Below are 24,210 nucleotides of genomic sequence, written 5' to 3' on the forward strand. Positions count from 1 at the left end.
CTATATACCGAACGTGTTAGTGTATCTATTGTGTTCTAGGCATATGAATGACTCGCTCTTTTGCCGTTTAATAATCTTTTGCCAATTGTAAATTTACCAACTGTGTAAACTTTTGGAGCATCGTTAGCGGATTCTACGTCCCATCCTATGTATGTAAATATAGTACGCGGGGAAACATTGTTCAAGCGAATACTCCATCTATCTTACAGAAATATAGCGTCATCTACGTTAGAAATAATTATACTCTCTTCTGAGTGCATAAACTACATGAAAGGAGTTGGTTGTAAAATATTAATAAATATATACAGATGATGTAATTGTTCTCGATAGTAATATGGATGATCAAATTTTGATGAGTTATCGAAAATGCTATAGCAACATATCTCTAATTTTTTTTTCTTCCCCAAGAATTATGGACTATGTGTTTTGTCTTCCGCAAGAAATTATGTGGGTTTCGGCAACGTATGCCTGTTTTGCCCTTGTGAGTCATTGAGTATATATATATATATATATATATATACACACACACACACACATTCATGTCATCAGGTGTTTTACAAAAGTTGCATCGTTTTCCGTATGGTCGTAGAGAGCTTCTGCAATCCAGTTTAATTAAATAATTTATAATGCTTATATACATATTGATCGGCATGGTCTATCTAAAATCCAGCTTCGATTATTCTAAAGTCTGTTTTAAACTTCTCCCCATAACGAAAAACGAGATGGACTAACACATAATTAATTAAATATTACATAGCTAAAAAGCTTGGAGTGGATTAATATATTTTTGAAACAGCCGTCCTGTAGGAAACTTAAAAGACATACTATACCTTTTGAGAAATGTACACTTAGAAAATGAGTAAATAAAATTTGAAAAATAGATAAAAGAATCCAACCTAATGCTGTTTTTTTTTAAAAAAAAATTACATCACGGATCTAACCAGGAGTCATCGGGTAGTGAGAATGAAATAAAATTTACAATTGCATCACGGTTCACGCCCGTGTTCTAAATTTTGGATTTTTGGTATCCGAAATTTCCAAAATTTTGGATTTCGGGTGTATTGGTCGGCCCTGATAGTAAGTGGCTCCGGGAAAATAATTTCGGCCAAATAAAAATTAAATGAATTTACATTAAGCATGGAAACACTAGCCGTTGCAGTCTTCAATCGGAAATAATTTCAAATTCAAAATTTCTTTACTTTTTGGGTCAAAATCTCTGAAATTGTTCCAAAATTTTGATATTTAGATCCGATATAAATACAAAAAATGATACATAGGACACTGGTTCCAACTTCACATCAGTTATGTAAAAGGGGAGGTCACCGATATACTATAAAAAAACTAAATGACTCGTTTGATATTCCACATTATAAGATTTTCTAGACTTGATTAGATTTATTTGTGTGTTAATGAATCTAGGCACCACATCAGAAAGTCTTATAATATAAAACGGATAGAGTATCTTTTGATCTAAGCGAAGCTTTCCCATCAGAGAGCTACCGGACGCCATCGTAGTAGGATGAGCAGACAGCCACGCCACGAGGATGGCGCTAACTAGGGCGAGCACCACGGCGATGTGATCCTTGATGCAGCCCGACAAGCCCGTGGCGCAGCTGCGCTCCCCAAGCCCCATCACCATGTCCATCTCCGGCAGCATGCTGGTGTTAACGCCGGATTTTGGCAAATTACCATTATGAATTGAAACACAGCTAAAGACCGAATCGGACAAGAAGGGGCGAATCGGCTGGAGGCGGGAGATTGGACACAGTATGGATACAGCCGATAGAGTCCAAATCGGACATGAATTGGAGTCCGATTGGGCCCAAGGCTTAGAGATAGATTCGGTATTAGTTGTGAGTCCGTGTAGATTAATTAGGCTTTATCTTAAAGTTTGTTTAGGATTTTTGTATTTAATTAAAGTCCGAACACTACAGGTTAGTTAGTAGCGGATTTTTATCTTATTAGGTTAGTTAACACCCGGGGTATAAATATGTGTGCCCCGGGGTTATTGTAGATCATCTTCAGATCAATCAAATTCGGCGCATCGCCTCAAAAACCTTCGACTTGTTTGGGCTTTCGGTGTGGGGTTTATCAGCTTCGTAATGTAAGTTCATGTTTATTAAAACTCGTCGATCAACTAGAACATAACTGTCTCGGTTAAGTCCGATTTCCTGCCTGGTTGATCGTCGGACTGAGTTCTATTATTGCTTTAGTATGTTTAGCTTGAAGTAGTAGTAGTTCTCGACCAAATCTTTGCAAGTTCTTCTATTTGATTTGCGAGCATGATTCCAGTCAACTTTTCCATAGATCTTCATATTTCTATGATGATATCGTACTAGATCGCATACTGTCTCGGTTAGGTCTGATCTATATGTATTTGGTGCGATCTGTTTATAAAGGTTTGTCCGATCGGCTGAGGTTAATAAGTAAATTGATAGAGTAAGCCTGTTCGCTATCTTGTTACTCACATGCCACAATGATTAGTTGATTTCATGTATGACTATGTTTAGGTCTGTATTGTCTCGGTTGGGTTTGATCTTCTAGATCTAGTATATGCATGTGTGTAGTTAACTATTATTGTCTCTTTGCTAGTAATTGGTATAGCATTTCGGTTTAATATTAAATTCCATGTTTAGTGTCCTATTGGCTGTCGATTTTATGAACGATAAGTTCTAAATCGGTCCGATCGGCTAATTAATCTTAAGACTGTCTCGGTTAGGTCCGATCTCTTAAGGTTAATTGCTTGGCTTGTCTGTTTGGCGTTTATCCTGCTTCCGACTCAGCGGATTGAGCATATTCATACTTACTATCATGAAATTCCTGTAAAGCCGACCGTCTAGTTCATCGCTTAGGGTCCTGGGACGGTATCGACTACCCGGCCGATAGCGATTTTGGAGTTAACTGTTTTCCATGTTACATCTTGTCAGTTACAGGATCAAACTGACTGACACGCCCAGCATTTCTAAGAATTAAGTCATGCACTAGAGTAGTCTAAGATTGACTCTTAGACCTACGTATGTGACTGTTGTTACTATTTTCAGAGTCAACAGCTAGCTGCCAGTAGCGGATTCACCTCCCTGGTGGCTAGGACGGCTGACTGGGCTTTCGGCATCAAACCATTAAAAAATTAACAATTACTTGATATAAAACACGGCTGATCAAGCAATTAAAATTATAGATTATATATTTGATTATAGTTATGTTTGCCCGTCACCCAGGCTTTAAATAATTTCTAGCTTCGTCACTACCGGCGGCAACCATCATGCACCCGGCGACCACCGCGGTGAGCCGGACGGCGATCTGGCGGCACATCCGGCCGCTTTGCGCCGCCTTGTTCCCTCCCCGTTCGCTCGCCGCCGTCCGGGTGATCTCTCAGGTGAGCTATCAGCTGCCTGAGACGTCGAGATAGGTTGCGCGAATCCATTGGTCGATCGGTCGGTGGGTGTACGTACTGTGTGCACTGATCGATCGATCGAGCTCTCCGGTTGAGTCGAGTCGAAGCAAAAATATGGTTAAACTCGGAAGAAGCTACTCATAATTTTTTATTTGTATATATGGCGGGCCGTGTCCGAAATTGACTAAGGGCACACTCGAAAATCATTTGGATTCTTACGCTTATTAACAATAACGACTCCGGACTGTAATCCCAATTCCTCTAAATACTGATAAGCATAGTCATTATCCAATTAATCTTTATCTTTACTACTTAAAACAATATCAATATTTCTGCCTTAGGGCATGTTTGCTAGAGCTCCAGCTCCCAACTCGTAACTCTAAACTCCAACTTCAGTGGGAGCTAGCTCCACTAGAAGCTAAAGATGGTCTGAAAGTGTTTGGCTACTTGCTCAACTCCAAAAATCCTGAAAGAGAGGATAGGAGGTAGATAGACAATGATACCCTTGTGTTTTTTCACTGTTGGCTTTATGTAGTATTAAATATGTACTTTTTTATCAAAATTTCAGCACAGTGGCTTATTCTAAAATAATCTCAGCATGTTTAGTAATTTTATAATAATACAAAAATTGGTACTTAAATAAATTGATACTCAAGTTTTTGCATGACATGTATTTAATAATATAAATGTCTACTAATAATAACTAGAAGCATTGTCATCAAAAGATAAAGCAAAAAACCATGGAACAACATAAAATATGGCATATGTCCATCATCCTGCAATACGACCAGGTAGGTCATCACGAAATGCATCCATGGATACATCATTTTGACCCTCAGTGGATGTATCCGATGTATCTTGAGAAAACACATATCTCCTAAATAACATGACATGACATTATAAAATGGTTTAGAACAATTAATTTGGCACAATAGTTATCAATTGAACACATTATTTTCAAATACTTACTGCTTTCAGTTGCTTCCAACGTCCCACAGTTGCTGTAGCAGTTTTCTTTGTGTTATCCCATCCTAATCCTGTTTGAGATGTTAACTTTTTCCATGAATTGTACTCAACCCTAAGCTTATCCTACTTATTCTTAATTTGAAGCCTAGTGTACCTCAAACCTATCCTTGATACAAATTTCTCAATTACTTCATCATACCCAGGATTAGATAAATGGGTATTTGGACGATTACCATCAGCTACTTGCTCAACACAAATCTCACAAACAACTCTAGTGTTGTAGTCATTCCAATCAGCAGAGTCCATGGGCATTTTAACACCCTTCGAAGGCACATTTTGAGCCATGCCTGTCATCCACTCACTCACACCAATATTTTTTTCAATACTAACATATATCATAGGTTCAAATTTACTACTTAACATATATCATAGTTACTACCCATACAGGACATGAGCAGAAATTAAAGGGATACAAATCAGTTTATTTTGCATGATAACATGAGCTAGCAGCATGAAAGTAACATGAGCAAAAAATGAAATGTACAAATCCATACATATGTTTCGTGTACTACAGCCATAATAATATATTGTCATCCTCCCATGATTTTAACAAACAATCAAGCAATCAATCCCTAGAAAAAATAACCAAAGTTGAGCAATCAATCACCAACAAGCAATCAATCCTTTGCAGCTAGTCTTTCAAGCTCTCTATCTAAAGCAAACAAAGCAGTAAAATTACATTAAGGTTGCAATTGAACTAAAGGCAAAACAAATTACAGAGAGCCCTCCAAGCCTCGAAACTAGATGGCATTTAGGTCCTTATGGTTTTAATAATCCTGCTTCAACACTAACAAAAGACAATATTTTTTAGGACCTTGTGACTTACAAGGGTGGTAAAAAACATCAATAGAGGCTCAAAAAGGAGACGCGATATTTTTTTCTTCTCTTTTGGTTTAAACGTAGCAAATCAGTAGCACCAGTACTCTCTCACAAGTCTCTCATACACTAGTTTCAGTGATAAATATGAACTTTCAGTCATATACAAAAACCAAGACATGTATTTTCATGTGCTAAATCTGAATGAAAGTGGTTTGCTAGGTTTTGGGGATAGCTTGCATACAGATCTGGAGAAATACCGTAGCAGCTGCTGTGGTCCAAACTGTGGGGCTCTCACCGTGGTCCCGTCCACACCGAAAGCTGTTGTCGTCGTCGCAAGGGAGGGAGCAGCTTTGCCATGCGCCGAAAGGAGAAGGGAGCCGAAAGGAGAAGGGATAGAGGCCGAGAGGCGAAGGGAGGGATCACCGGAGCAGCTGTACGTATCGCTGTGTGCCGAGAGGAGGACGAAGGGAGGGAGCAACTCTGCCGCCGGTGCCGTTGTAGTCGCCGTGGCGCGCCGTCCCTATCGCCGCCGCCTCGCTTGTTCCCTCTCTCCGCGATACGACTGGATAGGAATGCCCGTACCAGTTCAGCTGGATAGGGGTAGTGCGGTGGTATTTTGCTGTAATTTCGATGAAAGGGGATGGGTGTCGCTATAATGATTTTCAGAGTGGAGATGTGGAGCCACGTTTTGGCCGTTCCACCTCGTTAGTATAAAACACTGGAGCGATTCACCCAGCTCCGCTCTAACTTTTGATGAATCTAGACCGTTTGGCACAACTCCAACTCTAGATAAGTTAGAGTTGGGAGCTGAAGCTCTACCAAAAATCGTGAGCCTTGCATGGGCCGCCGGCCTGACTCCTCGCTTGGCGAAGCTTTGTCCAGCGCGTGCGTGATGCGTCAAGTGCTTGGTCGAGGCTACCGACACTTGGTCGCATGGAGGCCCAATCCACCCGGTCAACAAACTCAACATGCGGTTTTGGTTCGTGCCTACGCGCATGCAGCTATTTTTTTTTTCTTAATTTCACTCATGCAAGAACCTCAAAGAGGATCTAACGGTACACAAATCATAAGTTGTACTGTATTAAAAAACGTCGACACAAATATAGCAATTCTGTTAACGAATTATGAAGGGTGCCATGATCGGAGGCGTGATTAATGATATTTATGGAGTAGCGTTGTTTTTGTTTCCCTACAGCACTTTAAAAGAAAAAAAGAGTCAGGTTGGTTGAATAGGAAAAAAAATATGAAGGGAAAAAATGTCAAACGACATATTTAGCACTTTAAAAGAAAGGAGTCAGGTTGGTTCTATAAGAAAAAAACAGATATGGAAAAATCAAACAATATATTTATAATAAAATATAATTTTTAAATAAAAGATTTATATACTTGTTCTTGTAGTCTAAAAGTAATTAAGGGAAAATAAACTTTGATAAAAACCTCCTTAAAATAATTTAAAGTTAAAAATTTAAATTTTAGCTTATAAGTATAAACAGAAGAGAATTTTAGCTTATAAGTATAAGCACTCGTTAACGTACTACAGATATGCCCACCAGCGTAACAACTAACAAGTACTCCATATGTTTTTTATATTTTATGTTGTTGACTTTTAGATTAATTTTATTTTAATTTTTTTTGCAAATATGCAAAATTATTAGTTATTCATAAGCTTTATTTAGTAATAAATTAAATCATAATAAAATAATCAATAATTATATATAGTTTTGAATAAAACAAATAATCAAGGGACAATTTCGTTCCTGCTCTGATTTTCAAGTCTAATATTGATTTTACTTTTTCTTTTTAGGGTTTTTATTTTTGCCCCTCTTTTTTTAACCGAATGAACCGTTTGTCCCTATTTTGGAAGAAAGTTATGTTGACTGTTAGTTGACTAATATATTTAGTTTAAAAAATAAAAGATTTAATTCCCGAAATAATTAATGACAAAATTACCCCTATTTAAAAATTATAAGTTTTAAAACATGTCATTTGAATTAATAATATATTCCTTTTGTATATTACTATGAAACTTATAATTTTTTTAAAAAAATTGACATAGTTTTGAAACTCTGTCAAATATTTTAAAAAAATTATAAGTTTTTAAACATGTCATTTGAATTAATAATATATTGCTTTTGTATATTTCTATAATTTAGAATGGAGGGTAACAACCAGAATGACTTAAAAAAGATCAAAATAATATTCACGTGCAGAGGTAAAATAGTCGTTTAACATATCATTAACACCGTTAGTCCTTTTATCCAAACGAGGGACAACTAGTTCGTTCAATTAAAAAAAAGTAAGGGCAAAAATAAAAACCCTAAAAAGAAGGGACAAAATCAGTATTAGAACCTGAAACAGGGGTACAAACGAAATAGTCCCAATAATCAAATGTAAATGTAGATCCAAAAGTCATCTATATCAAATAAAAATATTACCTCCGTTTCATAATATGACTTTCTGGACTTAGCTAGATTCATATGTGTGCTAATGAATCTAGACACATATATAAAATATATACATTGATACGTAATGAATTTAGGAACATCCAGAAAGTCTTATAATATTTGCAAATAAAAATAATTTATGAATAAAAAAATTATGTACGTATTCTTAACTATTTAAAAGCCAATGTTAGAAAATAAACTTCGATGAAAAACCTAAAATCAATTAAAAATTCAAATTTTTGATAGGCAAAAATATGGGGTAAAAGTATTTGGCACGCATCTGTATGTGCATGCAAGAAAAAAAAAAGTACATAAAAACATTGTGAAACATACTCCCTCAGTCAAAAAAAATCAATTCTCCGGTTTCCGTATTCAACATTTGACCATCCATCTTATTTAAAAAATTTTCAGGAAATTAGAAAAAAAATAATCACACGTAAAGTACTATTCATGATTTATCATCTAATAAAAACAAAAATATCAATCGCAAAAAATAAATTGAATAAGACAAACGGTTAAAAATTATAGGTAAAAAGTGAAAATTTATTTATTTTAGGACGGAGGGATTATGCAGTCACGTTACGCGAAACAGATCTGCTGTTGTACTCCCCTAGAGCAAGCTCGAAAGATGATATCAAATTTGAACTTCAAATGATTTATCTCCAAAAGTACTTATAGATCAGCGATTTGATTATACCATTATATTTATTGCAATTAAATATTTTTATAACAAAATCTTACAGGATTATATTTTAATAAAATTATACATTTTTCAACTAATAATATTCGATGTTTCATACACCGGAAACTCAACTATGTTGCACTATTTAATTAAGTTATTGTGTTACGGTGGATTATTATATGTGTTACAGAGTGTTATTCGAATGTTTCACTAGTTCTTTTGCAAATATTGATATTTTATTTTTTTTCTTATTTTTTCTTTGTGTTTCATTACATGTTTGGGGAAAGTATTCTAAACTTTAAACTTTTATGTCATCTAAATAGTCATTAAAACTAGGTTAATACTAAATATGCAACTATTTAGATAACATGTAATGGATGAGGGGTTGTCTGCTCGAGAGTTTAAAATTCACTCCCCCATATTTGCAACAAATGTTTATGGAACTCAATTTTTTTTTACATTGCATGGTTAACCGACCACATGATTTTTTTTTTCATTTAGTCCGATGCCCAACGCAGGTACTTCTGAGTGCTGCTAGGGATCGCGCACCAGCTTCTTTCCCAAAACCAGCCGTGAAACATAAAATTTTACGTGAGGCACAAAGTTTAGGGACTGAAACATTTGAATATAGTCGTTCAAGCATTTGAAAGATTTCTGAAACATAGTAAAATATATTTGTCGTTCCTGTATAGGAAACATAATTTCAGCTATTATTTTTTTCATCAGAATATAATTAATTAAGACCTTTTCATTAATATTTAATTATGACAAATACAATGGTGCAATCAAATCACGATTTAGATACATGATTTAGGAGAAAAATATTTATTTATGCATGTCAGAATGTCCTCTTACCTACAAAAAAAAATCTACCGCCTAGTACTATCCATAAAGTTAGGAACTAACGCCAACCCACCCCGCCCCCCTCGCCCCAAACCCAGCAGGTTGCATGTCTCAGTTTCAAAGTTTAGAATGCTAGATGAACTTTTAGTCAAAGTTTAGGGGGATAGATAAACTTTTCGAAGATGACTAAGTCAAACATTTCAAGCTTTGATTATTAATAACAGAAAATCGATCACACAAGAATCAAATTCTGTTTATTTAAAATAACTTATAATTATAAATATTATTGATCAAAGTAGCATCGTGAAAGCCATATCATGTTCTAAAAAGTAGTTAAATTTTGGGAGAGTATATAAAAATTCATAGAACTCATAGATGGCTAGCCGGTACTCTCCAATGAGGGTTCTACCATTCTAATTTGAGTTCCATTTTGGAAATAGACTATGACTACAAATTTGAGTTTAGAATATAGGATTCCAATGCAACAAAAGCAACTTACTATATCTACATAGGCACTCTTTTTTATGCATACTCAAATGCAACTAACAGGAAGACGTCATTGATCCATTGGTTAGTAAACACTAGAAAGACCACACGGCTTTGTCACGCGTAATTACGCAGGAACAATTCGTTTCGAATATAACCATAAATATGTATTATTATGAATTATTTTAAATAAAAAAATAGCATGTTCTTGTCGCTCTTAAATGAGTTTGGGCAAATCTAATTTATTCGTAACTTTTTATTATAAATAGATCTAGATAAATTATTCTTATTTTTTTCTGGCACGTTGAATTAGGAATGATCTTGGCAAAACCACATTATTAAATTGTTAAGTCAGTGATATTTTAACACTGACAATAACGAATAGACCGTTGTCAACACGTACATCAGCAATAGTAGGATTTAGGAGTGTGTGTGGAACCAACATGATGTGTAAAAAAATATAAATTTTTTGGATACTCTCTGTTCAAAGTCTTTTTTTTATCTCAACCAATTATAGGGGTCATTATTTGGTTTTTTAGGAAAAAATCGAATGGTATCTTTGTAAAAAAATAATTTATGGATAAAACGTTTATATCATTTTCAAAGATTATTTCATGATTGGGTAGAAATATATTACAAAATGACCACCAATTTTTTCTCTGTTGTTTTTTTACTGCATTCACTGTCCTCTCTCTCTTTTATCTCTTCTCTCTCTGGATCCCTCTCTCTCCCGGCTGTTGCACAGCCCATCTCGGCGGTGGCGCGACGGCCGCATGGCTTTGCCGCGCGTAACTGTAGATTGGCAAGTTTAGTTTTTTTAGTGACTGTAGTTATAAATGCATAGTTCTGACTACTGGGTAGAATAATAAATAGCAGCAAATTTATATATTTTTTAAATTTTAGTGGGGGCAACAAAGTAAATGTAATGAAAATGTGTTTTATTTATTGAGCTATTTATTGAAATGTGGAAAATGAGGCACTAAAATTGAAATAATAGTCTTCAAAGATTATTTCATGATTGGGTAGGAATATAGGAACTGTTTTGCAAAATAACCACCATTTTTTTTCTCTCACAATTGCTTAGGAATGAATTGAACAATATAAAAGTAGCTTACAACAGGTTATCTAAGTGTTGATGTGAAAATATTTGGAGAAATTGTAGTTTGAGAATCATATTCAGTACAATCTAATTTCATACAAAATGTGGGCAGATTGAAAATACCTACCTAGTGGTGACGGCCGACCATGCTCAGATGTTAAAATATTTATCAACCTTTACTTTTATATCACTAAGAGACATATATAATATTCATTTGTAAAATGTTTTTTATTTGCAAATATATCGTTTGATTTTTTATAAAAATAAAATAATGACCCACTTAATCTTATATTAGAGCAAATGCTTGTAAAATAGTCTCTCCGATTTTTTTAATTGATACCGTTGACTTTTGGATCTACGTTGAACCCTTCGTCTTATTCAAAGAAATTATATAATTATTGATTATTCTGTTATGATTTGATGTATTACTAAGATAACTTTAAATATAATTTATAATTTTATATATTTTGATAAAATTTTGAATAAGACAAATGGTCAAAACTAAATTTAAAAGTCAATAGGGTCGATGAAAAAAATCAGAGCGAGTATTATTAACGACTAAACATACAATTTATGTTATATCGCTAGCTCCATCACTGCATTAGGAGGAACGGACGACTCTTGGTCTTGTGTGCTGACTGCTGATCAACACTACCCATTCAGTTCGCTGGCCTCCACGCCATTTCTTTCTTTCTTCACTCACAGAGTCGCACGCAGCTAGCCAAAAATATCTCTCGTGCTTGGGCCCACGTGTCATTGGCCTGAGTGCCGTGACGACGCCGATCAACCCGCACGGCCAAATCCTCTTTTTTTTCTTTTTCTTTTTATATGGCTAGAAAAGAGAGATCCCTTTTTGCCGTGTGCTCCCTTCCGCTCCTTGACCGGTGGTTGGTTTCTCCTTCCTCCACGCGCGGTGATGGCCGCCGGCCTCCTCGGCGTTGGCGACGCCACCGCCTGCGGCTCCCCCCAACTCCCCCTGCAACTTGGCCCCCAGCCCCCCGGTGGCGGCCGCTCAGCGCCAGCCGTACGGCGGCGGCCTCTGCTTCAGGGGCCCGCGAGGAGCTCGGGGATCCCTCGGAGGATGAGGCGTAGAGGAAGTGGGAGGCGGAGATGGCGCGGCGGCCGTCATGTCCCCGTGCCGGATCACAGGGACAGTGGGCGACCTCGGCGACGGCAGGTTGGGGGCGGCGGCAACGCGCGACGATGGCGACGTGCGCGGCAAGGGGCTCGAGAGAGCGGTGGCGTCGAGCGCGAGGCTGCGGTGCGGCGATGCCACGACGTAGCGGCGACGGGTGCGAGCGGCGCGGTGCGGCCGATGACGGCAGCAGCGATGACGGTGCGGTGCGAGTGAGCTGGGAGGCTCAGTCCTGGCCAGCGAGATGGAGTCCTGGCGAGCGAGGAGTGAGAGAACGCAGAAACAGAGAGACAAAGGGAAGAAGAAAGAGAAGAGAGAGAGGGAGAGAGAAAATAAGAGAGGTAGGTTGCTCCATTTTCTTAGCAACCAGCAGTGACACGTGGCGCAATTCTAACCAATAAATCTGCCCACATTTCGTATTATAGAGATGTTACTCTAGACTCTACGAAATGCATCAAACTTGGCTCTGCAAGACTGCAACTATAACTTTCCCTATAATTCAATCCTAACCAAGGATCTCAAACAATAATCCCCAATCTACTCTTCTTTTTGTTGATGGTAAATCAGAGGAAGGAATTGTAAAAACTAAAAACAAGAATCTACATTATCTATAACAGCAGCTGAAGGAATTTGTAAGAAAAAAAAACAGTATGAATAACACACATAGATAAACCGGGCGGTATTGGACAAATTTTACATTTTCCTACTCAACTACGTATTTACTAATTCTTTTGCAAGCAATTTGAATAGAAAATCCAATGATTCACACTCCCAATTCTTTTTTTACAACAGCTCACATCGTCTCATCTCATGTAACGGACAGTCGGGACAGATGACACAGAGACTTGACAGGGTATGTCCACTTTCTTGGCAGCAAAGTAAACAACGGTGACACACAACTTAATACATGATTTCACCTGAATGAAATTGGCATTCTACAACAAGCTTGGACCAACTACACAAGGGATAACAGATAGATAACGCAAGTTACCTCAACTAGCGATTGCATCCTGATTCCGGGTGAGTATTCCAGCTAAGGTAAGAAAGAAGAAACAGCGATATCCTAAAGCTTATGTCAAGGGTTGATAAGATCCTGCAATTAATAGACAAAAGGATATATCAACCTTGGGACAGATGACTAAAAGAAACGAGTGGATTGATCACACAGCATCCTTACTACGTTATATATGGCAACTGTCATTATTAGGCAGCATCTTCACTTCCATTCGTTGATTCTGCATTTTTTTGTGGTTAGTAAACTGTCAACAGGATTGCAATAAGGGATTCTTTTGAAGAGCAAGAAAAAAAGGGTAATAAGTACCACGAACAGCTGCCAAATTTTCTTCTTTGTACACTCCAAGAGGTGAACCACGTACAGATAAGAGCATCTCACCCTTTTTGGGTAATCTTAAAGTTTTTGGTGTCATGCCAAAAGAGAGTCGAGTGCTCACAGCCTGCTCAAGATCATGTTACAACATGGAAAATAAGCTTAGAAGGAAACCCATCAATTCAATCATTTGGCGCGAACATCTCACAATTTGTAATGTCATATATCATTTCAATAAATATGCAAAGGGTTAAATTTTACCCCAGGTGTCCGTAAAGCATCTGCAACTCCTGCCAGTTGATCCTCAGGTAGCTGATCCCAAGCCTTGGAAGCAATATAAAACAGGAAGATTAGTAGGGCTACAGCAGAAATAGCTGATTTCAATAAATGGAAAAGAACTTACAAAGTCATTAAAGTTAAAAGCCATGTTCTCCATAAAACTTTTCTGCACTGCATACATCACACAACGTAACAAAAACATTTAATATGGTCACTTTTTATTTGTTGCAAATAATGGTAAAATAAGCAATAAGTACAGAACATGCTTGAACCTGAATCCCCTGAGAATTGAACACCACCAACATTTGGTAATGAAGAGACTGAAGCTCGAAAAATCTTCTCATCACAGTGGTCTCCAATTATTCGACTGTCCCAATCTTCCCGTTTCAACTCAAGCTCATTCTGTTTTTCATTCAGGACAACTGATAAGTTGGGTAAGTTCTCCTGAAAATATTGCAAGGCACATCCCTCTTGTTGCTCCTTGGAAATGTAGGATTGAACCAAATGCAACCGAGAAAGTATGCTCTCAATCTCAGCTGCTTGGATAGCTTTAATGGCAGCACTCCGATGTTCAACTATTTATTGTGGACACAGGATTAGCAACGGAATCATGATAATCACATTATGTACATAGAGAATGTGCACTACTTGTTCTTGGTTTACAGAATACTGGGGAGAAAGGAGGAAGATCAGATAATTGTAACAAAATAATCTCCTTCAAAAAATGGCAGCTTGTGCTACCAATAGATTATAAGTCAATACTACATTATTGTTTGCTATAGGTTTTAAGCCTTTCCATTAACATTTGATTTCAATCTTCAACACTAATTTTAAGGGAATGGTAATGCAGTGTTCATGCCGTTAAAGAAATTGCAGATAGTTGGATGGTAAATTCTTAAAAGATTTCAACTCCTGACTCAAATTTCAACACGAAGTTATAGTTTCTTGTTAAAGAGAGTTCGAGAAATTGCATTCGACAGAGTAGTAATACATGCTTTTAAGAAAAGAAGACTGAAATAGGGCTAACTGCTAAAGTGAAAAGATTGGTTGTTTCAGAATCTTTAATCAATTCCTTGTGGGCTGTAACTCTTGAAAGGACATTAATAAAGATATAACAGAATACAGACACAAAAAAATAACCAAACCACAGCCAACAATAGGATGTCAGATGAACAATTTCCTGCACGAGAGGAAGTAGATTAAGCATTCGACATAAGTTGCTTGTTCAAATTGCATGAGCATGGTAAAGAGACTATGAAAGTTTTATTCAAATTATATGTTGGTTAAAATACAGAGATCAGGAATATATTACTTAGACTACTACCAGTAAGGAATTACACGTGATCTGCCTGAACAAAGAACCAGAAATGATGACTTTCATCAGAAAGCAACCAGAGAACCAGGAGTGTTGGAACACAGATTCTGTTGTTTCATACTGGGTACTGAGCAGGAAATACCTGAGTGAGACTAATGAGGTAACACACCAAGCCACCAATGCAATACAGGGTTAAAGACTTGTGGGTCAGAAATTCAGGATTAAGCAGGCAAGAAGGGATGGGTTTGGTGGATTGAGATCTTCCTACACGACATGATACAAGCAAGTCATATATTTTTCAGCTTTGGCAATCTCCTTTTCTGTTTAACTCTAGTTAATTATATCTATTTGTTTCATTGCTTTCTGGAGCAATATCAGGGAAAAGCCTTTGATTATGTCATTTACACAATTGATAGTCTTTGTTTCCGCAGGGGAAAAAATGTTATACTCTTTCAAGAGAAAAAAATTGTAATGTGATATTTCACTCACATATGTACTACTTTTAAGAAAGACCACGAACATCCAAACTGTAGGGTAAAATGAAAGGAAACCTCAAACACCAGCAGCAGCTATTGAGTCACCATAAAATCACATTCCCTAGATTGCGTACTTCAGTTATTTTATCCAAAGCATCTGCTATCCTTTTCAAAAGAGACAGGTATGAGGTATCTCCTAAACCAACAATGGAAAAAAAAATTCAAAATAGTAGTCTTTTGTTGTATATGTTGCCTATTGCCACGTGGTTCGTTATATTGGTTAACTCTTGCCTCTTGGTCTTTCTGCTCTGATAATTCTCAAGTCAATAGCACAGCTCAAATTTGCCTACATAATAATCCCTAGATTTTCGTTAGGTCTCCAAAATAGTTCCTGATGTTGGAAGAAAATGAGGTAGCAAATTCCCAAAACCCACAGCACTACCACTCGCAGCACAGCTAAGCAATTATAACCCGAGCAACCAAAATGCATCACAAATCAGAACCAATCTTCCCGATAACTCACAGTAATTAGCACACCGGGCTATAGGTTACTCACGGGACAGGTCAAACAGAAGCCAAATTCATGGAGATGAGTATGGGGAGTAGGGACAAGAGGCGCCGTACGTTCCTGGTCGTTGAGCCACCTCAGCCGCTCCCGCAGCGGCGCGTCGGCAGCGGGCGGCTCCGGCGGCCGCTGCTTGGCGACCCCACGCTTCCTCCTCGGTGGCATCGCGCCCCCCCGCCGCTCGTATCCGTCGGGAAGGTCTCGAGGACGGAAGGGGAATGGAGGTGGGGGGGGGGGATTGGCGGGCGTGAGCCCGACGGCGGCGGACCGACGGTTCCCTTCCCCCCGACGAGGCGGCGGCGACGGCGGCGGTGGGCGGAGCCGAGGATTTCGTTTGAACGAAGAGGCGGGGATCGAAAGGCGATGCTGCTGAAGGCGCCTAGATCTGCGTGTACGGAGAGGGGAGGGGAGGAGCCCGGCCCACTCGCCGACCTGGGTCACTGACATGGACGGCCAACGGAGCAACTGGGCCTACTCTTAGCCCCGTTCTTTTATAAGTTTCGACCGTCCGTCGATATTTGTGAGAGCAACTCCAACAGTTTGATTTTTTTTTTCTAAACTCTGAAGTTTGACAACTCCCTAAATATTAATATATTATGGTAAAAGAAAAAGGTTAATCTATAATATTTTGCCATAATTATGCGCGCAGGTCATAAGCACCCACATATTTGCGTTGAGAAGGTGCTTACGCGAACTTGGCAAAGATGAGGAGGAGGGATGACAATCCATTGGAGAATGTTTTTTTTTTTTAAAATTGCCAAAAAATCAAGGATAGGGAGGAGGGATCCAAACTGTTTGAAATCAAATAAATCCCATTTTTAATTTTTAATATTTAATTTGAATTAATTATATACTAATCATATTTCACCTTTTATGTGAGGCTAATGGGCTAATTAAATAGGAGCTGAAAAGAAACGTCGAGCATTTCGGAGGGATATTAGAGCGGGAAAAGCACGTTACTATCTTTAGCTCTTCTGAGTTCCGAAATCGGTTCTACGAAAGCAAAAGACATGGTTCGTAGTAACTAATCCTTGGGGACAGAGAATATTGTAATATGAATTGTTACAGAAACTTTGAAACAATTTTATAAAATTCTAAAATTTAGTTTTGAAATCAATTTTCTCCGATTCTCTCTCGCCGAGCCACACTGTGCTGCCCCTGCACGTAGCCGCCGCTGGCCTCATGCTTGCGACCTTGTCGCGCTAGTGTCACTGTCGTCGCTCGCACTGCATACGTTGCCGCCGGCCTTCCTCATGCCCAACGCCCTCTCCTCCTCACGCCCCGGGCCACCGGCCACCGGCCACCGAGCCCTGTGCCGTCGCGTGCCATGAAGCCGTTGGTGCGCCAGTGAAGATGGTCCCACCACAGATTACTGTAGGGTTATTGAGAAAATTATTGAGATTATTTTTGATGGATCGGAACAACTTAAACTAGTTTTATTGTCGTTGGTTTCATCCTACATTCGTGGAATGGACCAGCTGATATGCCCCACGAAGGCTAATACTTACCAGGAATAAAAAATAGATATGACGGACTCAACAAGGACACACGAACATAATCCATACCATATAAAGATTGCTCGTTGCCTCGCTCCAATTCTCCTCTACAAATGCAAGAAAACATAGTGATATATAAATTATAATTTATAAAAATGGCTCAAATGATCCCCTACAAGAAAATGCCATTCATGAATGCTAGACTAGTCTACTCACACTGATAGTTTGATTGATACACAGCACACACAAGAAGAAAATATAGTAAATTAGTAATCTATCGGTATCTAGTATCTACTATTCCACTAGATGTCTAATTGCGTAGACAAAAACAAATTGTGTTTGTCTACTGTCTAAGTCACTGCACAAAGCCACATAAGTCTGAAGCCAAGAACATACAGGGACCCGGTCGAGGAAAATCAGCCCTCAACGGCTTAGCCAGAGCAGACAAAATCTAGTGGCGCCAACGGCCGACGGCGTCACTGCGATGGGCAGCTAGCGGACGGCAGTGCTCGGCGAGGCGGCGAGCTTGAAGAGGGCAGACGAGAAGAGAAGCTGACTGAGCCGCCGAGATGGATCGGGCGTCGCGTCGTTCGATCATTGCACGCGGCGTCGCCAAACACTCGAAGGCACAACGCCGAGCAGCCAAGAGCCCGAGATTGCGTGCGTGATTTTTGTGTGCGTTATTTCTTTTTGCCTAGCTGTGACGGATGGACCTGCCTAGCCGAGCCATCCAGACCGGACACCGGCCTGGTGGGTAATGGTTGATGGATATGGGCTATTGGGCCGCACGCCTGCACCTACTGGGTTGGGAGGGGTGGGGTGACGTGGGCCATAGCTGGGCCGGTCGCCCCACCTTGCCCAATGGGTAGTTCCGCCCCTAGTCAGAACTCAAATATCACCGCTACTTCGGTATGCCCCATGAGAGAGAATCTACTCGTGTTAGAATTTGCTACGATGAGATGCACTTGGACTACAATAGTCGGTGGACCTACAGGAGCAAAAGATTAGATGATTTATAAGGGGCCATGCAATGCATAATGGGCTTTGGCTTATCCACTTAATGGCAGGACCAAAATAGCTTTTTAGTTAAGTGCCATGCCTATGGGGCCACTGGCGAACTAGGACTATGGCACAATGATAATGCTATTAGTGACATAAGACTAATATTTTGGTGCAGCTATAAAAGCTCAATTTCGGATATGATATGTCCCGTGGGTATAAATAACATGCTCTTGAAAAGAGCCTACATTTGGTTTCCAATAAACTTGAAAATATGCAGATGTTGATGGAAAACATCCGATGCATTGTACCTTTTGCTATGTGTGTTTTTCAAAAAAACCACTCAAAAACCACTATGTGCTATTGGACGTGAACAAGAACCAATCAAGGTTAATCTATTGACTATGACATTTAGCACCTATCAAGTTCATATTTGGATACAATCAGGGGCAATACTAGGCGTGAGGCAGCTTGGGCTCGAGCCCCACGCCTGGCCAAAAAAATACATGGGGAAATTACTATGTTTTAACTAAAACTTATTTAAACGATTTATATTTCAATGTTGAGCCCTAGGCTTTGTAAATTTCTGGTTCCGCCCCTGGTACAATCCTACTTGACTCTATGTTTACTTGTTTTCATCTAAGCATAGAATCAGGGACTACACCTATTCTGTGCACCTAGCAATTTGATCTTCGGATAAAGTCATATTTGACTTTATGTTTAGTTGTTTCCTATATAAATATAGAGTTGAGGGGCTAGCTATGGATAGGGTTGTGCTGGATTCAGGAGATATAAGATAGACTAGAACTCGGATAATATATTTGCATTGCATCCTAAGGCACAATATAGAATCCAAATAAAATAAGTAAAAGAAATTGTTAAATAATAATTAACTTAATTAACTCACGAAAAAACCCCTAAAAAGAGTTAATTTAATTAAAGAGAAAATCCACTATGTGCCACTGACTTTGTCACCTTTCAACGATATGCCATTGAGTTTACCAAGTTCTACAATATACCATCCATTTTGCTGAATCTCTATGGCATACCACCATCGTTTACACTCTGTTAGAATTTAGTTATCTCTAGGGTTTACTTTTCTTAAATGCCAAAAATACCCTTCACTGAAATAATATCACACAGAGGGAAAGAAGGCAGTTCGATTGGATCTGGGCCATGGAGGAGGAGGTGGAGAGCAGACAAGCGACCATGCTGCCACCTACATCCTTTGCGCTGTCGCCTGTGAGTCCGCCCCCAACGCCGACAGTAGCAGCCGCGTCCCCGTCCTCAGCGCCGACGCCGACGCCTGCATCCCCAACCCCGTCGCCGGCCCCCTCTTCCCCGTGCCCAGCGCCGCCGGCTGGCTCTCCCCATGCCCAGTGCCACCGGCTGGCCCTTCCCCTCCACCAGCGCCGTCGGCGGCCTCTCCCCCATGCCCAGCACCGCCGGCTGGCCCTTCCCCGCCGCCGGCGGCCTCTTCCCTGCCTCCAGCGCCGTCGGCCGACCATTTCAAGCAGCCAGCTACAGAGGAGCTCATGGACCAGTTCGTCACCCCGCCAAATGGGCTTGAGTTGGCGCTCGTTGACGATTCCATGGAGGACACAGTGCCGATAGCAATTGCTGCTTCATCCATGGAGAATCGGTAACTCCTCATTTGCAAAGCTTTATGTTACTGCATTTTCTATAACATCGGTTTTATAGTAAAACTATATTCTAATATAGTGATTAGAGTATTCTTAAAAATTATGCAAGAATTTAGAATGGCAATAGTTTGATACTACAGCTAGTTTATTTATTATTACTATTTAATTGTGTGTTCGATGACTTATTTTCGTATGTCATGTGTGGATCCACAGAATGGATCCATATTCTACGTTCAATCTCACAATGAGAATTATGTGCAAGGGTAGTAGGTTTGACTGCGCGTGGGTGTTTGAATGGCCAATTGACTCTGACACTACTAATTTCAAAGATTTTGTTGATGATATTTGTGAGAAGTATCCATGGGGAATAGATGAAAGTGTTATCGTACAATACAATGATAGTACTTTGAATCAGCCTTGCAAAATTTGTTGTGATCAAGATTTGATGACAATGTTTAAGTGTTTTGAAAAAAGTAAAACTGGTGATGTGGTTATCACAACTAATGGCCCAAGTCACAAGTCGAACATTGATGTGCCTTGTACACCATCACTTACTACTCCTTCTCAGGCATGTGCTTCTCAGATCAGTAATTTGAAGGAGGGTGATGGGAGAGATACCGTTATGGATACATATCTCTCCAATCCCTTCCAACAATTTGAGCATGTGGGTGTAAATGAAGAGGATCAGTATTCAATTGGTAGTGATACCTCTGATTCTGACAATGATGAGACAAATATATCTCATCCTGAATATATATGTGCCTTATGTTGGAGAGGATGATGATGGTGGTGACAACACAGATGTTGACGATGAGGACAGGGTTATAGCAGATGCAAATTCTAATGATGAAACCCCTACCTTTGCATATAACAAAGATGACCCACCAATGAGTGAGGGCACTCTTTACCCTTCCATGCAAGAATTTAGAATGGCAATAGCCCAATATTCCATTAAGCATGAGTTTCAATATGATATTGACAAAAGTGAACCTGATCGATTCAGAGCACATTGTCCTATCGAAGGGTGTAATTGGAGAATCCACACATCAACTGCTGCTGATATGAAGGCCATTAAGGTAACAACGAATAAAAAATTTTGCAATATGGCTTGTGTGATTCATTTTAATGACTTCTTTTTGTACTTTGATATGTAGCTATGCAGGTGAAGGTGCATGTGTCAACGCATTAGTGTGCAAGCACTAGAAGAGATGAGAAGGTGAAGAGGGCTTCTAAGTCATGGATGAGAAGGTCATGGAATGGTTGAGGGAAGACCCAAGTGTTGGAACAAATGAGTTGCAAAGAAGGATAAATGAGACTCACAAGATCAATGTCAACTACAAGAGAGTATGGACAGGTAAGGAGTTAGCACTTAAAAAATTGTTTGGTGATTGGGAGAATAGTTTTGATAAGTTATATAGTTGGAAGTGTGAAATTGAGAATAGGTGACCAGAAAGTATATGTCAATTGATCACATGACATTCAAAGAGAAGAGAAGGTTTAGAAGAATGTTTGTAGCTTTAAAACCATGTGTTGAGGGGTTTTTAGCTGGTTGTAGACCTTACTTGGCTATTGATAGCACACACTTGACTGGGAAATATAGAGGCCAGCTAGCTGCAGCTTGTGCCATTGATGAGCACAATTGGATGTATCCATTAGCCTATTGCATCATTGATTCAGAAACAAGTGAGAATTGGGTGTGGTTTATGGAGAAATTACGACATGCCATAGGTATTGTGGATGGTTTAGTGATATGCAAAGATGCGGGTAAAGGGATAGATTTTGCTGTTCAGGAGGTATTTGGTGAGGTAGAGCATCGAGAATGCATGAGACACCTAGTTTCCAACTTCAAATTGAAATTTCATGGCAAGGTTTTTGATGATCATATGTCGCCAGCTGCATATGCATGGACAAAGCAATCTTATTCCTATCACATGAGATCAATTGAGGCTGCTAAACCAGAGGCAATGATATATCTAAAAACACATCACCCAAGGTAACTTGATTATTCATGTCCATGCTTTACTTACTCTCATGCATTCCATGTTGTTATGCAGTACTTACTTCTCCCTTTTTTGTAGGTTATGGTCTACAAGCATGTTCTCATGTGCACAAAAGGTTGATTATGTGACTAACAACCTTGCTGAAAGCTTTAATAATTGGATCAATAAGCACAAAGGACTCATGCTTTATGAGTTGATGGACAAGATAAGAAGAAAGACTACGAAAATGTTCTAACGACGAAAGAAGGTTGCGAACAAGCTGCTAGGACAAAGTATACTCCCAAGTGTCAGTTGAATGCTAAATCAAGGGACCTAGACCTAGAGGTTGATAGAAGTGATGACTTAGAAGCTGAAGTTACCGACAAATCTCCCGATTAGTATTTCCAACCATTGCAAACTTGAGCATGTGCACTTTCCTAATTACTTATGGGATTCATTTTTAGGTGAGAAAAGGCATGTGGTAAACTTGGAGGAAAGAACATGCACATGTAGAGAATGGCAAGTTTCTGGAAAGCCATGCATACATGCATTGGCATTGAGGGGTTTGCATATAGACTCATTTGTGCATGAATGTTATAGTGTAGCCAAGTTTGTAGCTGCATGTGCCCCGCACATCCCTGGTCTTACTGACATATCTCAATGGCCAACAAGTACACATGGCTTCTTTCTTTATCCACCAATACTAAGGAGAAGTGCAGGGAGACCTAGGAATAGAAGGTGCAAGGGTGGAGTTGAAGGGAAGGGCTCTAGTAAACGTAGGTCAGGGAGCCAAAAATGTCCTATTTGTCACAACTTTGGTCACAGATGGTAGACATGCAAAGAAGCTGATCAAATGCTAAGGAAGCATATGCTCTTTCAGCAAAACAGAGGTATTTTCTTCCTCTATTTCTATTCAACTTTTACTGCATTGCTATAATAATTCTGAAATCTATGGACCTAGACAAAAGAGAAAGAAAGCAACACCATCAGTTTCAAGTAGTTGTGTTAGCAATGCATCATCACCTGCATCTTTGCATGGCCCACCAAGGTACCAACTTGCACTTCCTGACTTTGATTTCCAAGTACTTCTTAGCACTTATTTTTTTTTATTTCCTTACAGCAAAAAGAAGAGATCAGCTGCACGTGATAGCTCTAGTTCCAATTTAATTGCTTCTGTGCATGCAAATGTGACATTAGTAAGGTACACTCTACAAATGCTTCAATTCCATTTCAATATCATTCCATATAGCCATCGTGTTTTGCATATTCCAACTAGACAATTCTAACTTTCAACCAACTAATTCTCATGTAGCTCATCTGGACCAAATCAACCACCGGTGCTATTTGGCCCCTTTCCTGAAATAGAAGCAAGCACTCCATCTCCTAAGGGAAGAGCCAAGGGGAAGACTAACCCCAAACCGGTAGCACAAGACAGTCCTTCTATGTCAACTAGAAGCAAGAAGAAATTGTCATCAACTAATCCATCCATGTCAACTAGAAGCAAAAAGAAATTAATAGCTTGATGTACTTGTCTATGGTTTCTAGTCATGTTACTACTTAACATCCACTTTTAGCTCTTGTAATGTTGAACTTGGTTGTGTTGAACTTGGATTCTGTACCACTACATGCATTGCTATATTCTGCACCATTATGTGAAATTAACTTTGTGCTCTTGGTGGTACTATGTTTACTCTGTTTAGTGTTTTACATCATATATTTTCAGTTGCAACTGTACAATTAACTTATTATACAGAATTTATATTTACAATATATTCTCATCATTTTCTTAAATTTTACATTGTTTACTCAGAATTTTATATTTAAAATATATTCTCAGATTTTTATATTTAGAATACAAATTTTAAAATATATTCTCACAATTTTATATTTCAAATATAAATTTTAAAATATATTCTCAGAATTTTATATTTAAAATATAAATTTTAAAATATATTCTCAAAATTTTATATTTAGAATATAAATTAACTTGTAATGTTCATTCTATATAATTATTACAACTATCATCATCTCACTATACATATGGCAATCTCCTGTCACGGATGGCAATGGCAATCGACGGTGCTATGCCATAGAGGAGCAAATGTCACAAGGGCAAATCCGTCCTTTCTCCAGTTCAAACAGAGGCTAACAACCAAACTGCTATCGTTAGTGGTATGCTATAGAGATTCAGCAAAATAGATGG

At 38.9% G+C, this 24,210-nt stretch overlaps 1 protein-coding gene across 1 annotated transcript; it reads right to left on the reverse strand.

Moving 5' to 3' along the window:
• Nucleotides 1-12,498: 12,498 nt before the first annotated feature.
• On the reverse strand, nucleotides 12,499-16,247 carry LOC102715501. Its single transcript, XM_006659218.3, has 7 exons — nucleotides 15,950-16,247; nucleotides 13,807-14,109; nucleotides 13,659-13,705; nucleotides 13,517-13,579; nucleotides 13,250-13,382; nucleotides 13,106-13,163; nucleotides 12,499-13,021 (listed from the first exon to the last, which is right to left on the reverse strand). Exons 1-6 carry the CDS (start codon nucleotides 16,053-16,055, stop codon nucleotides 13,132-13,134), a joined length of 684 nt encoding a protein of 227 aa, XP_006659281.1. The 5' UTR covers nucleotides 16,056-16,247; the 3' UTR covers nucleotides 12,499-13,021; nucleotides 13,106-13,131.
• Between the last annotated feature and the right edge of the window lie 7,963 nt (nucleotides 16,248-24,210).

This window comes from Oryza brachyantha, chromosome 8, assembly GCF_000231095.2.
Source record: "Oryza brachyantha chromosome 8, ObraRS2, whole genome shotgun sequence".
Taxonomy (NCBI): Eukaryota; Viridiplantae; Streptophyta; class Magnoliopsida; order Poales; family Poaceae; genus Oryza; species Oryza brachyantha.

Coding starts and splice junctions, on each gene's coding strand:
- LOC102715501 (XM_006659218.3), bottom strand. CDS start 16,055: ATGCCACCGAGGAGGAAGCGTGGGGTCGCCAAGCAGCGGCCGCCGGAG. Junction 13,706..13,806: donor TCAATTCTCAGGGGATTCAG/GTTCAAGCATGT, acceptor TGATGTATGCAG/TGCAGAAAAGTTTTATGGAG. Junction 13,164..13,249: donor AAATTTGGCAGCTGTTCGTG/GTACTTATTACC, acceptor AAAAAAATGCAG/AATCAACGAATGGAAGTGAA.